The sequence below is a fragment of the Corvus moneduloides genome, chromosome 1, assembly GCF_009650955.1.
Source record: "Corvus moneduloides isolate bCorMon1 chromosome 1, bCorMon1.pri, whole genome shotgun sequence".
Lineage (NCBI taxonomy): Eukaryota > Metazoa > Chordata > Aves > Passeriformes > Corvidae > Corvus > Corvus moneduloides.
The window spans coordinates 108,726,540-108,743,036 of record NC_045476.1 but is presented as its reverse complement, the minus strand read 5'-3'; the positions used below and the strand labels follow the sequence as shown (position 1 = coordinate 108,743,036).

Below are 16,497 nucleotides of genomic sequence, written 5' to 3'. Positions count from 1 at the left end.
TTTTCCATTAAATTACTTCAAAATTGACTGTCCCAGTTCCATTGTTTCCATTAATAAATATATGCAGTTAATTTGTATTTGCTGTAAAATCTAACCAAACATACCTTTCAGAGAGAAGAAGTTAACTCTAAGAAATGACTCTCCATCTGTGACCCAGCATTTAAGATTGTTGATAAGAGGCCAGGATCAAGACTCCTTTCAGGTGGCTGTCATTAAAATTTTTCTTTAGTGTTTATGACTATGTTTATAATGAAAATGTTTCTGCCCTGAAGTGTTAGCAGGCTATGTATTTCTTTCAAGACTGCCAAGGTGAATGTGGTAGCAGAGCTTCAGCTTCACTGGCAACCTCGGGAGCAGCTGAAATAAGAGTGCTGCAGCAAACTGGAGCTCAGTTTACAGGTCTCTAAGCTGCTGTATCACAACAGAGTCAGTACTTGGTGGAGTGATCCATCAGTCACCCTTCTTATAGGAGGGAGTCTAGAGGAGCATAGAAAAACTAGAATCAGCCTTTAGGAATTACCATGGCTTATGGGTCTTTTTGTTATGTAACCTGCATTGATTTATATCCCCTTTTTCCCTCAAATGTTCAGATTTTTTAATCTAAAGTCTTACACTGAGATGGAATTAACGTAGTGATGGTAAAATTCAGCCTTGACAGGTTGGTGACTGAGGACAAAAACCTGTTTAAACTGAGAGGCTTGAAATGTTCATTGTGGGGAATATAAACTATCATGGACTCTGTCTTTTTCATTGCATATTAAGCATTGCAACTTTAAATATGCCACTGTCAATGGAGTTAATGTGAAATTTGAAGAAGTTAATTCCTCCTTCCAAGTGTAGTAAGTTTTACTGCTGTGTTTTTTTCCTATTATAGTCACTCAGTTCTGATGTCTTTGTTTTTATAGCTGCAAAGTATATTCGGGTCAGAAGGACGCTTAGCCAGTAATTGGGAACTCAAAATCCGCCCCAAAGAAGATACTAACATCTACCTGATGTTTACACCTACTCGAGTAACTTGCTGCTTTGCAAAGCTGGAAATCAAACAGCTGGGGATACGATCAAAGCCAGGAATTAAGTTTACTGTAAGAATCCCAACATAGCTTCTAATAATTTTAAATGTACTTTTTTCATAATTATTGAAAATCTAGCACTGAATAGCTGTTTCTATAAAAAACCTGAAAATTCAAGATATATACTATGGGTATCTGTACACTTGTTAAAATCATACGGGCACTAAATTTTAGGCTTTGAACATTAGTATCAATTTTGCATGCAATTTTTTCCTTTGTGAAGGATGAAATATTTTATGTACTATATTAAAAATAGCCTAAGATTTTAACTGTAGAAGTGTTAAAAAATCTGAACTTGTCTTGTTCTATAGGTAGGTCTTAAACAAACTTGGAAGTAGAACTTGAAAATGATTGAATAAATTTAGGCTTTTCAATTTCTTGCAAGGGGTTTTCAGTTCACATTTTTAACATTTTCATTTGTTTTTCTGTAAGTCTTTATATAGTTTGCCATAGTTACGCATAGATTTTATTTATTAAGAATCTTTTTTCATTTGAAGTACTGTTTTTTTGGTGGTGGGTTTTTTTTTTTCTCTCCTAGATACCATTATCTGGATATGGAGGAACAAGCAATATAATTTTAGAAAATGTTAAAAAGTTGTCAGATAGCTGCATGGTTACACTGGAAAGATCATTGTCTGCAAGATCACAGAAAGCTTCCTTCCACGTGAGAAACACAGGTTCCCGGGCTGCCTATGTTAAAGTGCTGTGCTTGGCAAACCTGCAGACAAAAACAGTGATGGATCCTCAGGTTATGACAGTGTCTCCAGACAAGTTTGTATTAAGAGAAGGAACACATGAAGTAAGTACAGTGCTTTATTCTGAGCAATTTTTATGAATTTAAATTGTCATCAAAGAAAATGTCTGACTAGTTCCTTATTAAAATCTCACCTAATTCTTATGTCCTGTTTCACTTGTATTGCAGTAATCTGTTGACTCAGATTCCAAACATTAATACAAACAGTAAGATTTCTTTTTCCTCAGTGTGTTGTCTATTTATTTTATCAGGTGATTACTGTAACATGGAATCCGATGGAAAAGCACTTCAATACAAGCATGTTGGTATCGACAGTATGGTTCTTTTGGGGAGATGAAGTTTCGAGGCAGCAGTATCGCAGGTAAGATGTGCTTTGCTATTGTAACAGACTGATGTTTAACAAGAAGTCAAAACTAGAGGTATGTGCTGCCACAGGTATGGTTTTAACACGCTTCCAAAACCAGCAAGAACAAACTAAAAGACGGTGATGATAGGTAAAGATCTATTAAGTCTTGCATCTGTAAGTTGTTGATGGGGGTTTGTTCATTTATGGCTTTGCTTACATACTGTACCTACAATCCTAGTTAAGGATTTTATTCTATTTTAACTTTCTTAAATTCAAGTGTGTTGGGTTTTGATGAAATGTTTTCTTTTTTGTGTCGAAAGAGATCTGTGTTCTGTGTTGGTATCTCTCTTTCTAATGAGTATGTAACTTTAATTTTTAAAGAAAAGGCTCATGAAAAGAATAGTACTGATATCCAGGAGCATTAAGTTTTGAACAAGGTTCATGTCTTGGTTTGCTGAATTCTGTTGACAAAGAATGGCTTTGAGTAGATGTGTATATGAGAAAAAGAAAATCCACATATACTCATGACACACTAAGGAAACTTACTGAAAATACCTTGCTGATCTTAGATAGCAGCCATGTTATTCTGCATTTCAGTTTGTGTAACTCAAACGCACAGAAATGACATATTCTGCTTTCATTGACGTAAGTGACACTTGTGCTGTCTGTGGGGTACAGTGTAATGCAGAATGTTAAGACTAGGTAGAGCTCTAAGGTGCTGATGATCATAATTCAATGCAAAACTTGAAAACAGCATTATTTCATCATTGCTTTTAAATGTCATTGCCTGACAATGTGTGAAAGTCTTTGTATATATTCTTATCCAAAAGAAGTATTAAACACAGCTGAATTTGACTGCATAACTTTGAATAAAAAGCTCATGGAATAGCTGAGTTCCCAACCTGGATAGGAAACTGGCTTCTTTTAGATATCTTAGAAGATGCTTGTTCCTGATTTTTGTATGAATTGTTTTGTGTGAGGCAATGCTCACTATCATGGAATCCTCCTTAAAGGCCTGATTTCAAAACTTAGGGAACAGTTTTGGTCTACAGATCAACAGAAAACCCATCTAGAAGCTCAATACAACTACATGGGTATTATTGGAAACTTTTAAAATTCAGATTCTGGATGATGTGAGCGAAATGACTTGTTGATTTTATTAGCCACCAGGCTGGCATATGGTTCTTGAAAATAGTGGTCTAGCTGGTTGTTTCTTGGTGGGAGGTTCTCTGAAAACCCCTTGATAACTTGAAAGAGATGTGTATTTCTTGCAGTGACTGAGTTCTCTAAGCCAGTCCAACCCCATTCTGTAATTGTGCATTAGAATGAGAACATGATTTGAGACTTAGGTGCAGGACTGTGAAATGAGTACTCTGCCTCATCTGCCAACTTGTGCCTCAAGTTCCTTACTCCAAAATTATATATAGTCAGCAGCCTGGTAAGTAGCTTAGACCTGAGAGTTAGTAGTGCTGAGGTATTCTTTCCTCCTCCATGGCCCTGACCTTATCTGAGTGCCAGATTTCCTCTTGCTGACCTGTAGCTTCCCATTTTACCCAGGACTATTTATATGCCTGTGCCTCCCAGTCTTTTCTATTCTGTTGGCAGTCATGCTCCTTGGCTCTGTGTTCCTGCTGTTGGCTGGCACCTGCTGCCGCTCTGACATTGACTAGTCAATTTTTCCTCTCAAAAGGCTTTCACTTGTAACCAAAATAGCATTCTCCTGCTTCCTGTGGTGATTGAAACATCACTCAGATGCCTGATGTACTTATCAGAAATCTAGGTAGGTGTGACTGACAGCAGAGAACAAGTATGGAAAGACAAACATATGGTAACCATTATTTCAGTGTTTCCTTTTACTCTGCAGCAATAGAGCAGGTATTTCTTTAACCATTTTAAGACTGTGAAAAGACTTCAGTTTTAAATGAATGCTTCCAGATTTGAGCTTGGTGTAGTCAAGAAATGATGAAGTGAAAATTATGCTGGAATCTTATGAGTCTTACCAATCTTTTCAATTCGTTGTTTCTAGTATTGTGTTCAATTTAATGTCTCCTCTTTAATAGAGCTGTGATGTATAAACCCGGGGTAGAAAAACGCATAATCCCAGAAAACAACTTGTTGCGACACACTGTTTTTGATGAAGAATTTCAAGGGGAGCAACTTGTGACAGAAGGTAAGACTATGACTTCTTAAAAGAAAAATCTAATACTTATTTTTGTGGGGCAAATGTGCTTTTGGCTGGAATCCTAGTTACTTTTTCACTATTTTTTTTATAAATGTAGAAGAAAAATTCTGAATTTGGACAGTTGTATTGGGCAAAGCTTTGTTGTATTTTCTTTCCTCAGTCCTGCTGAGGAAGGGTGTCATAGAATGGCTTTGGTGGGCACCTGGCATCCAGCTAGGGTCAACCCATCACAACAGAATTTGCCGTTTTTCATTCAGTACGTATTTATTTAAATGATTTTCTGTTTTTTTTCTCCTAGCAACATGAAACCCCAATCTGTAAATATTATAGCATTAAAAATGCTGAGTTTATTTGGAAAGTATTTGCCTTATTACCTATTGAGAAAGATTCAGTTTGTTGTACACAGATATATTTGAAAAGTGAGAGGCAGACAACTTGGATGACACCAAAATTTAAATTTATTTTCCTTCCTAAATTTAATAACTTTTTCTTCTGCTTGTTAGTAAGGAATTCATTAATAAGAATACAATATATTTTAAAGGGGTCCTTAAAGCACCTCCCCCCCCTCCCCCCCACTGTTCAATCCCATAGTGTAATGAACAAATTTACTGTCAAATCCTATTCTTGAAATAGTTATATTCACATATGGAATTACTCACTGTTCTAAGGCTACTACACCTGAATAAATGTGGTCTGATTCTTTCCCTATGAATTGTATATTTTCTTTACTTGGAGAAGTAAAGATTTTTTTTATCATTCATTTTAGTTAGAGTGAAATCCTAGTGAACATTAGATACTTGGGTTCTGGAGTATCCTTTGCAGTTGTTAAGCCAGTGTTAGAGGAAAAAAGTAAGACCTAACTCTAATTTGGCATAGAATCAAATTAGTATATAGCATTTGTATAAAGGTGGAAAATCTATTATAATATTTTTATATTTATTTTTTAATATATAATATTTAATATATCTTATAATAAAAAGTTTAGAATTGGTGTGTATTTAGATTTTTATATTATATTTGATGTTAGTGTTGAGCTATGCCTGATAACTAAACTTGTAGGAAGTAGTTTTGGAATGATCTAGGATTTCTTAGCTGATGGATTATTGACTAGGTCTATGTCCTAAATCTCTGTGGTGTAATTTCTGAGTATTATAGAATTTTTCTTACTAGAATTCTCTATTACTCTCATGTTTAGTGTGTGATGTTCTACGAGGGACAAATGATATTCATCTTTTCTATGCAAATATGCAAAGGGTTATCCTTTCTGTGGTTGGATATTCCACTTGTGATCAGGATGGCTTTCAGCAGTCTCCTGGACACCGTTTGGAATTGGACAGGTACTGTAACTGTGATTAGTAATTATATGTAGTAATTATGGTTTTTTCTGGTGAGGTTAGTTAGACACTGGAACAGGTTGCCCAGAGTGGCTGTGAAGTTTTCATCCATGAAGAAATTAAAAACCTGGCTGGTCAATGTCCTTAATAACCTGCTGTAGCTGACCCTCCTTGGGGGTGTTGGACTGGGTGATCTCCAGAGGTCGCTGTGAAACGACGTACGTTGCCTTATTTCTCTCTGCAGTACTTGTTTTCTCTGTATATGTTTTATTCAAGTTATTTTATATTGTTGTCTTCTGAAGATAATTGTTTATTTTAGTTCCTTCCATTCTAAATGGTACCTCCCACTTCCAAACATTCTGTGAAAAAGCTGTGTCCTGATACAGCTGCTGAATTGTTTTTTACTTAATGGAGAATTGAATTAAATTGAGGGCCCATGTAAAAAACACTGTACTTTAATAATAAAATTTTGATAAATACTAAAAGTAGGCTATTATAATTACTCATGGGATTTTTTTCTACTGCTTTTGCTTAATGCAGTCTTTTTTTCAGGTTTGAGAACTTTGTCAGACATACCACTGCAACTTTGGATGTTCTTCCTGTTAAAGGACCTCAGGGTCCTTCATTATCTGCAAAAACTAATGTTCTGGTTCAGAATAAATCAGATGCTCAGCAGACTTGGGCTGTTACACCTGAGTATTTGACTTTGACATCTCCTTCTATTGGTAAGTATTTTTTGAAGTTAATGAAATAGCCACTTTAGTATTAAGATAAGTCTACTGCGTAATATGTTTGTAAGTGTGGCTTGGCCAGTAATCTTCATGCAGACTTGATTTGAACACAGTTCTTGGATAAATTGTCAGAGGTGATGTGCTGTGTGTATACATACAGTATACACTGCATACCTATGAAGATTTTAAAGTATTGTGAGGGTGAAATTAGGGCAGAAAATACTTTTTCATTGGTGCATCTCTGTATCTTGGGCATTTTTGTGAATTTTTTTACATGTTAGCTTTTTTTTTTGTGTTACAGGTGGAACAGCAGACACTAGACATGTACAAATTGTCAACAATTCCAATAGAATGTTGACCTTTGAGCTTTCATGGCCAGCTCACTGCCTTACTGTAACCCCACAACATGGAGCTGTTGAACCAGAGTAAGTTTCTTTCCATAAGTTCCTTTATGTGAGGAAGTGTGGTGAGGTCTTGGTGGAGTTTAGTTAGTTTAAGTGTGTAACTAATTTATGAATTTTAGCTGGTTTTTAGGAATTTACTTTAGTTTGCTTAGACTGTACCCTGAAACTATTTTAGTTCCACTTCCAGGGTGTAGACTTTTTGTCAACTAACATGCAAATCTAGCTTTTTTTAGGACCTTATCTGTTCTGTATAATGGGAATGTTCTTCTGTCACCTACATAATTATCTGGATGCCAGGAATTTTCTGTGCCTGGAAATACTATTATTATTGCATATTTTTCAAGGAGCTGGATGGCCAGTGAAGCTGAAACTTTAAAAATCTCCTTTTGCAGTAGTGTTTTGTTTAAAATTTAGCTGTGTATTTAAAAACAAAGAACAGTTCCTCCCTTCCCATAACCAACAAGCAACCCCCAAAATAACAGTTCTTATAGAAGGCTTTTCTTCTGGGGACTTAGTTTTTTTCTTTAGCAAATGTGCTGATATTCCTCACAACTTGATTGTGGTTTTTTTTTTTTCAATTTTGAGAAAACTGGGTTTTGCCATTCAACCTTTGTCTTCTCAGTACCTGCAGGTATGAAAATAATGACAAGCCAGTGTCAGCTTGCCTGTGCCTTAATTGGCATTTTTTTGGAACAGCAGTCATAATATCACTGTATATATATGAAATTTTTCACCCATGGCAGCAAAGACTTTTACAATTTATGCTTGGAAGAGGTGCCCACCTCTCCCTTCTAAATTTCTGGGGGTTTTTTAAGGTTCAGTTCAGAATAGCTCTAAGACCCTGTTATTAAGTTATTTTCATCTTACCCAAAAAAAAGTCTCCCACCAAAAAACGGGTTTTGCTTTCAGAATTGTATTTCAGTAGTTGCTTTAACCTTGAGGATGTTTGCCGAAATGTACTTTCTCTTTGGTCCTGCGTTGTCAATAGCATTTAAACACTTAATTTCATATTCATGTAGATGTAAATTGCTGGGAAACTTTCATCACTAGTGAGAACAAAATAGAGTTTCATGGAAGGGTTAGGAAAAATAGTCTCAAAAAGCAGTAACTATGAATGACTTTCCAGTAGCTGTGAAAGTAAAGACATACTGAGTGTCTCATACCCTAAATTCAGGATTGTCCGGATGATTTCTTAAAAAGAGAGTATTGAAGGCCTTCTGCAAGGAATTTTCTTGCAGTGTAGAATTTTAAAATGTGTTCACTTGAAAAGAGTGGGCAGAATCCTCACATTTTGGGTCCAGGTAAATAGTTTGGATCAAGAACAGAGGTCTGCAAGTAGGAAGCAGACCTGTGGGAACAGCTAACTTAAGCGCAGCAAGCTACACTTGCCCAGTTTTCTATTTTTCATGACCATCTCCCTGCAGTGCCAAGGGCAGTCATCCTGTCAGGACAGGAGCCAGCCTCTGCACTGTGATGGCTGGAGCCCACAGAATTCTTGAACTGAGTTAGGCTACGAAAAGAGGTGGTCTGATTTCTCAGTGATGGTGAGAGAAGGCCCTGGGATCATGGCTATTAAAGCTTAACATATTGAATATCTGATGCCTTAAATTTAATGATCTGTAGAGCATCTTCACTTACCTGCTATCTTAAAAGTGCATCCTTTTTTGGGGGGGGCTAGTGACAATTGTGGTAGATATTTATTCTAATATGAGAATCGTTCTAGTTGATTTTGGTTTTTTTTATTAGGGGCAGTACCCTAATTTTGGTGAGTCCTAATCCAGCACTTGCCACAAGACCTACATTAATTCCTTGGAGTGGCCTGATCTATATCCGTTGTGATAACGGGCTAAAGGTACGTGGTTTACTTGAGATTGGAGATTGCAACTTTTTATTTTACTTTGTCAGTTCTAATGAAGCTGCCAAAACCTTTTAGATTTGAGTCAGCAGCTCTGTCAACTTCCATTATTCTTCTTAATTTTTAAAGTTCTCTTAAAAAAAGTAGTTGAGATGCCATTTTGTAAAGTGAGATTTTTAGTTCATTCATCTCTGAAGAAATACTACAATGTGAACACTTTAACTGAATTGCCAACAAAATTGCGCTCACCACTGCCTTATGCATAATTTTCTAAAATGCTACGTACATATATGTAGGTGTGCATGCACAAAAGTAGTCTGTATCATATCTGCATCATATTTTAAAATAAAAGAAGTCAGAAGAGGTTATTGGACAAGTCATCATAGCTCCTTTTGAGCTCCCTTAAGGTAAACTTGACCTTCTGGATGACAGGTCTGTGACAAAGAATGTCTAGAACAGGTTTTGGCTCCTCATGGATTTTAATCCAAGATTTTTCCCTGATTAAGGTGAAGCATAGGAATAAAATTTATGAAGCCAACAGTTTTTCTCTTGTCAGTGTAAGAGCAAAGGGCTCCTTGGTAATCTCTCCCAAAGAGACTTTTAAAAAAATTTTTACAGACAGTGTGTGTTTTGGGTTATTTGTAACAATGCATGGAGAGAGAAATAGACACTGAAAGGATAAAACTGTATCTCCTTTCCTTTTGCATGGAGGGAAGTGTGAGGTATGATACAGAATTGGAAACTGCCTTCAAAAAACCCAAACAAACAGGGAAGTTGTTGAGAAGGAAGTGATAACTGTGCACATAGTTAACCATGTTATATTCTACAATATGAGAAAAGGATTTAAGAAATCTACTAGGACAAGTGTAGAGAATGTAGCAAAACCCATCAAATGATAGGAAATCTGGTAGTTTATAATGCTTTTGTCATTTATTTGCTACCTCTCCAAATCAGCAAAAAGTATGCTAAGATTTTATTAGCCATTAACTGAAACTTTTGAAATTTCTAATTATGTAGCAAAAGTGAACACAAAGCTCCTTCTGAATGAGGCAGTTCTGTTTCCAGTATCTGCAACAGAGAATGTTGTAGGAATTGTCAGTTAAACTAGTTGAAATTACTATTCCTGTTAAATTCAAATACCTATATAGCAAATTTTCAGTGAATATTCCTTTTCTCCTAAATTAAACTTGTCCTAGAATCTTCAAACTTTTGAGGTTGGAGTAGACCTGGGGATTTAATATATGAGAGCTTTCCTCTGTTGTAAAGCTGAACATAAGCTCTTGCAGCTCAAAGAAATAGAGCTAAATAGTTTGACTTATTAATATATCAATATTCACTGTTTAAAACTTTGCTTTTCTCCAAATCTTGTGAAAGTTTATTAAAGTGCTTATTCAAGAGGCTGTCGCACAGAGTGTATCTGGAGCAGATTTTCCATGCAGAAGATGTGATGTAATTCCTCCACAGTCTGAAAATCCTACTGTTGATGTGGCAAAGTCTCTCCCCAGGTTCCCTCTAACAAAAATGGAGATAAAGAACAGTAACATTGTTTTTCCTAAAACAAGACTTGGTCAAAGCTCAGGTAAGAGGGCTTATTTATTAAATATAGAATCTGTAGTATCTTGTGTTCAGAGGCTGTTTACTGTATGGCATGTTTGGGAACTTCAGTGCCTTGACTTTGGTTTTGTTCTCTTAGTCTGATAAGTGTGAATGACCAGTTCCCCACTTCTGCCTTTGGTTTGAAAGGCTATTCTTTTCTTTTCCTCTTTTTTTTTCCTTTGAGTTCTCCTGATACAGTATACCTTTTTTTCCACGGACAGGTTTGCATACAGGCAAATCAGTTGCTGGGTTTTTAAGCCACTTTGATGAATGCAACTACACTGTGCCTGGGAAAAGAGAGTTACAAGGTTACTGTGTCTAGTTGAAACTCTTTTGGCTCAGTGCACCTTTGCAGTAGATCCATTCTCATCTGTCTTATGCCCATAGGATATGAGATAAATCTGTGTTTAGCAGGGAAATAAATAGTCTTCCTTAAGACAGTAGGAATATCAGCTATGAGGCTGGCTGTCCTTGTCTTGGTACATAGTGATTGAGGAGGACAGTGTTGGTAGTGGAGTCTGAAATGCTTGGTCTGTACTTTTAATTTAATGCTTAAAATTCTCAAAGTAACTCTATGGAACTCTCATTCTGGTACCTAGATACCGCTTTTTTTTTTGTAGTACTTATATTTAGGTAGTGAGGGGTTTTTTAATGATTCATTGACATCAATTTTTTTCTCTATCAGACTTGAGGACTTTCAAGGCTTAATTTTATCAATTATATCTGGGCTTTTGTTGCTAAAATTATGAAAGAGGATTGTAATATACTACTCCAGTGTTTATAAATGTCATATATAATGTTTATATGCAGCTAAACTTTTTAAAGTGCTATTCTAGACTGAGATGATCTTGTCCTATTAATTCTTGCCAAGAGACATGTATTTATATGTATGCTGAGTAACAAAACAGATTTTTTGATACAACTTTATTTGGTCCCAGACTGGAATACTCTCAGTGTTTTGTCTCTGAGTGATCAAATAATGGAAGGAGTTGGATATCTTTTGGGGTTTTTTTGGTGAGGTCTAAATTTCTTGTGTATAAGCTTCTATAAAGTTTATGACTGTGCTTTGTTTGAGTCTACTCTTGAGATTTGTTATAATGAAAACTGTTTCCATTAAACTTCTGTTCATCTAGAAACGGTTTCTGCTTAACTCTTTACACCAGAGATACTTGAACAAAGACATTTAGTATATACTAGTCTGTTATTTCTCTTTTAGAGAGTTACCTGGAAATGGAGAACGAAGGGAATGAAAATCTAAAGTGGAGTTTGTCATCTTTTGCACCACCCTATGTTAAAGTGAGTGAATGCTTGCATGGGGAGTTTTATGCAAATCCCTGGGTTTATTTTAGCTTCTCTCTTTCTGCTGTGCTCTCTCCCCCTGCTGCCTCTCAAGAAGGAGTATATATTTGAGCATGACCTCAGTTACAAAGTTTTTTTTTCACTATCCATATCAGAGAAATCTTTTGCTCCTTTTTTTCATCTCTAATGTGCTCCCTGACTGTGAATGAATCAGTGCTCTGTGGGACAGTTTCTGGTTCACTTACTGCTTTACTGAGTTTGCTTGTGCTCATACAGTATCATCATCCAGATTGCATTAAGTAATCAAGCATAAATGAAAGATCGGTGTCTCTTTTTGGCTCCATAATGCCAGACTTGCCTTGTTTCGGACTTGTGCTGCTGAAATTGCACTGTATGTGGTATCTGTAGAAATTTGAGTTAGGTCAAGGATCTTTTAATTACAGTGCTGTTTCTGTGCCTAGCTGTTGCTATTTGTAAATGCTCCCCTATTTTTTTGATAGTCTGAAATGCTGTGGTGATAATTTTGATTTTGTCCTAGAATTATTATGGTCCATTGTTGTGAAATGATGAAAAATGGTTATGTAGCACTCTTGCCGGTACCCCATGGGATGGATTATGTCATGTTCCTGCCAGTGCACCACCTCTGAACTGGAAGTTGGTAGTTGTGGTGACTGGATTTAGTAGTTTCAGTCTTTATTAATTTGCTTTTAGGGAGTCAATATCAATTCTTCACTTAAAAGCAGCTCAATTGGGTGTATTTTCCTCAGTCCTCTGCAAGGGTGGTGTATGTGTGGGTGTATTGTGTGGTTTCAGGTTTTTTTTTCCTTTCCCTTCTGAATCTGACTCATAAATGTATTTGCAGGATGTGGATGGAAGTGGCTGTGTTTATAGGGTTACTTACTCCGTTTTCAGATTTTCCCATGTTTCTGGTACTCTTGAAGCTCATGGACAAGAGAAGGTAAACATTTATAAATATTTCAGGCATATTAGTGTATCTCAAGTGTAAAGTAAGATCTTAAATGAGAAATAAATTTCATCTGATGATGATAAAATGTTGGCCTTTCAGTATTGGGTTCTGGAGTGTATCAGGTAGTCTGTATCAGCTTAATTCAGCTGAGTTGCTTCTAAGAAGTCATGCAATCAAAGTAGTTTGATTTCAAAGTGGTGGCGTGTTTGTGTTATGCTTTGGGGGTTTTTAAGGACAAAATATTTTAGAATAGAAAACTATTCTAAATGTTTTGTAAAATTTCAGAAGAAAATGGAAAATAATACTGGCTTCTTACAAACCTAGTGTGAGAACCTGATTCCCTTCCTTGAAGCATTCCTGACATACTTGTTCAAGAACTCTTGTCTGTTCCTAAACTTGGTTTCATTGACTTACAATTTTAACTCCTGGCCAGTAGAGGGTTTCATAACCACAATTATAAAGCACATCCAAGGACAGACTGGATGGGTTTGTAAGGGTCTTTCCTCCCTCATGTTCTCTCACAATGCTACTTGAGTTTTATCTTTTCATCTTTGTGAACGCCTATCTTTTAATTGTTATGGATTATTATGACATTATTTCTATAAAGATGCAATTTGTCATCTATTTAGAAGAATAAAAAAAAGTATTCCTGTCCAGTTTCTGGTAATTTCATAATATTGCAAGCTGTTATTTGAATTTAAACAATTGTATTTGCCTTAGCAATCCTAGTTCAGGCCTATTTGAATAAGATTTACATCACTGGCATGCCAGGCTGTGGGCTGGAGCTGATAAGGTACAGTGATTGGCTGGTTTTTTGCAGTGGATATGATGGTTGGCTACTTAGATATAACTGTAGTGGTCTACTCGAATCTGCTGCTCTCTTTCTCTTCTTCCCTCAACCTCAATTCTGAAGACAATGCAAATCTCTTCTTGAGTTACCTGGTACAGCACTATATGGAGACAAGCCTTTGTTACATAGCTGACCTTTAAGGATGATCAAATTCATAGCTTACACATTGGTTTAAATTTCAGGCCTTCTAGTAATTTTAGCATAGTGTGCTTACAGATTTGGAGCTGGAGGAGCTGAGTTGTTCACAGCTTAGTTGCCAGATGAAGGATGGTTTTTTCAGGTGCACATATTTCCCTTTCTGGTCCCCTTTCTCTCCATTTTACTAACAGAAGTAATTGTGCCAGCACTTGCTGACTTCGCTTAAAGCAGATTATCTGAACTCAAATTTTGTTCAAAATTGCTTGGATGACATATTTCATCCAATATTTTCCAGTTGTGAGCAACGGAGGGATATTTGTATAGTTTTCTTCAAGATCACCTGTGTGTTCCATGTGTGTTCTGTAGTGTGTAAATTTTGTGGTGGCTGAACCATAACTTTGTACAGGTAAAATTGTGAAGATGTGAAGATTGGTGATGTTCTGCAAAATTTTTCTCTTTTTTTTTGTAGGTTGCTGTAATCTTTTTACCTAGAGATAAAGGAGACTACTCCCAGTTCTGGGACCTTGAGTATTACCCAGTTGAAAATCCGAGTAGGAAACACAAATTAAAATTTCAGCTTTCTGGAAAAGTGAGTATATAAAAGCTATAAACACTGTCTTGAGCACAAATTTTTGATAACATCTTGATTTTACTATACAGTACTCTTTCTTATATACACTGGTATATTATGGGAAAAAACCTCAACCCTGCTAGTATTTTTGCTGGACTAAATTGTATTTTTTTTGTTATGTTACAAAAATACCATCTTCCTCTTCTTTATGTGATAATGCATTATCTTTCGCCATTTTTGATATAAAACTTTAGTTTGCTCAGAGAAAGTAGAGACACACATTCTAGGGGAATTATTTCTGTAGGTAAAGATGTTTTTATCAGTTTTATTTGGTTTTTATATGTTGGTTTTATTTTTGTAAATAAATAGTGAAGTAACTGACCTTTGCTATAATACATAACTCAGTGCAGTTTTGGAATTTTCAAATATCCATCTTAGAGATGGATATTTGTGTCTGTAATAAAAGCTGCTTCAGTATTTTATCAGAGTGGCAATGTGGGTGGGGATAATTGTGAAAGTTATACATGGGAGCAGTTGGGTTTGAGTTCTTCTTCGCTTCCCTGTTGTTCCTCAGCTCAAACTTTATGGTAAGGCTTGGAAGAAATGGGTTGGGAGTTAAAACTGGTTTTCTGTGCTCTCAATCCTTACCTTGCTTTTTATCCCTACCTCACCGTCCATACAAGGGGAATTTACATAGGACAGAGGATTTATTACCGTAAGGAAGAATTCATTCTAATAATCAGTTAAATAAGCTGAATGTGAAGAGCTTTGTACATTCAGTATGGCATGATTGCTATATATGCTTTGTTGTCCTCTTCAGAAGGTTTGACTTGATTTTTCTAAGAAGTCCACACTAAGATTTGGGATCTTTCTGTAGAGAACCAAGCAGTAGTAGGAGTAGGAACCTTATCCTTCTTGCTGAGGTACCTTACATTTTTTTTGCAGGTTCCTTGTTCTTTCCAAATTAATTGTGTTGAAAGAGTACTTGTAAAAAAGTTTATGTTAAATAACTTCCGAGTTTTGGCATGAGAGTCCTGTATAATGTTTGGTTTTAGAGGGTTTTTTATTCAGCTTTCATCAAATTCTTTGGTCATAATTTTCCGGAAAGTGAGGAGAATATCTAAATCATTTGTCTGTTTAAAGCTACTTGAAATGGGGAGAAGATTAACAGAACTGTAGAGTTTTAAAGAATTCTCTTCTTAAAACGTGACTAGTTGTCAGAGTTGTGTAAATCTTTGAGCGGCATAACTTGATATTAATGTTTTTGAACTACTGTGTCAGATTTGTTCTTGATTTTTTTCAAAGCTGTTAACAATTAGATCTTTATAGCATCTCTGCACATGGGAAAAAAGTTCTTAGAAAATACTTGAAATGCATGTCACGATCATTTTCAGAAAGATTTGAAAAGGAAATACTGTATTTATCAACTAGGTAGGGAACCATGCATCTGTTCAGAAGAGGGATCAACACAGAACATTTACTTAGAGACTTGCAGCTTTTAGTGGAAAAGACAAGTGTTATGTTCTAGGGATCAAGAGTTTAGGCAGTGTTACTAAAACTTTGAAAAGGACTTGAAGTCTGATAGTCTTTCTGAGGTAGGGGCTTACAGCTGTGGTTAATGTGACTTTTGATGGAATGAAGTGGGAAGAGTGACTGTCATTCAGAGTGACTGAGTGGTATTTATTTATAGCACCACTTCAGAAGAAATGAAAAATTTGGAAGAGCTCAGGAAAGAACTGCAAGAACAACATTAAGTTAGGAAAATCAATGGCACATACCACTTTAATTTTTTTCCTAACAAATTAATTAACTGTAATTTTGATTATGCTCTGCATGTGTTTGCAGTCCTCACCACTGGAAACTATAGTCAGGAGTTCAGATCAGCATGTCTCCAAACCCAGTCCCAGAGACAAAGAAAAGAGGGGTTTGACATGTTTTGCAGCCCCAGCCTCTTGGTGCTGGTCATTCAAACTAAGTTTTTTCTTTACCTGAGGAACATTTGTTCCTGCTGCTGGGGGCTGTTCTAAGATCATTGAGTTAAGAATGAGTATTGTGTGCAGGAGTCTTGGACTGGTATTTGGGTCTAACTATTGGTCCCTTCTGGGTGAACTAGCAAGTACCTGCCACAAGGCTGGGACAGCACCAAAGTCCTGACTGCTCCTTTAGCATGTAGAAAGTTGAGGACTTTGTAAAGAACCCCTGCTATTTTTTTAAGATACTACAAATGTTAAATGCATGCCACTTTTTAATTTACATGGTTTACGTACTTTAAAAAGGTATGCAGTTAGACAGTTTATGGATCATTTTTCAGCAAACTGAGATGAATTCTTTCATTCTTAACACAAAAGACTTACTGCTAACTTAGAGGTCTGATCTGATTATTATCAGCAGCACAAAGCT

The 16,497-nt window shown here is 36.1% G+C and overlaps 1 protein-coding gene across 1 annotated transcript in view; it reads left to right on the top strand.

The window, feature by feature from the left end:
* CEP192 (centrosomal protein 192) overlaps window positions 1-16,497 on the top strand; it is a 71,295-nt gene that overhangs the window by 47,032 nt on the left and 7,766 nt on the right. The window contains 13 exon segments of the mRNA XM_032107687.1: window positions 112-202; window positions 906-1,082; window positions 1,609-1,869; window positions 2,076-2,185; window positions 4,231-4,340; window positions 5,548-5,689; window positions 6,239-6,411; window positions 6,719-6,842; window positions 8,568-8,673; window positions 10,051-10,255; window positions 11,489-11,568; window positions 12,434-12,529; window positions 13,996-14,115. Of these exon segments, the coding sequence (XP_031963578.1) occupies window positions 112-202; window positions 906-1,082; window positions 1,609-1,869; window positions 2,076-2,185; window positions 4,231-4,340; window positions 5,548-5,689; window positions 6,239-6,411; window positions 6,719-6,842; window positions 8,568-8,673; window positions 10,051-10,255; window positions 11,489-11,568; window positions 12,434-12,529; window positions 13,996-14,115 (1,795 nt within the window).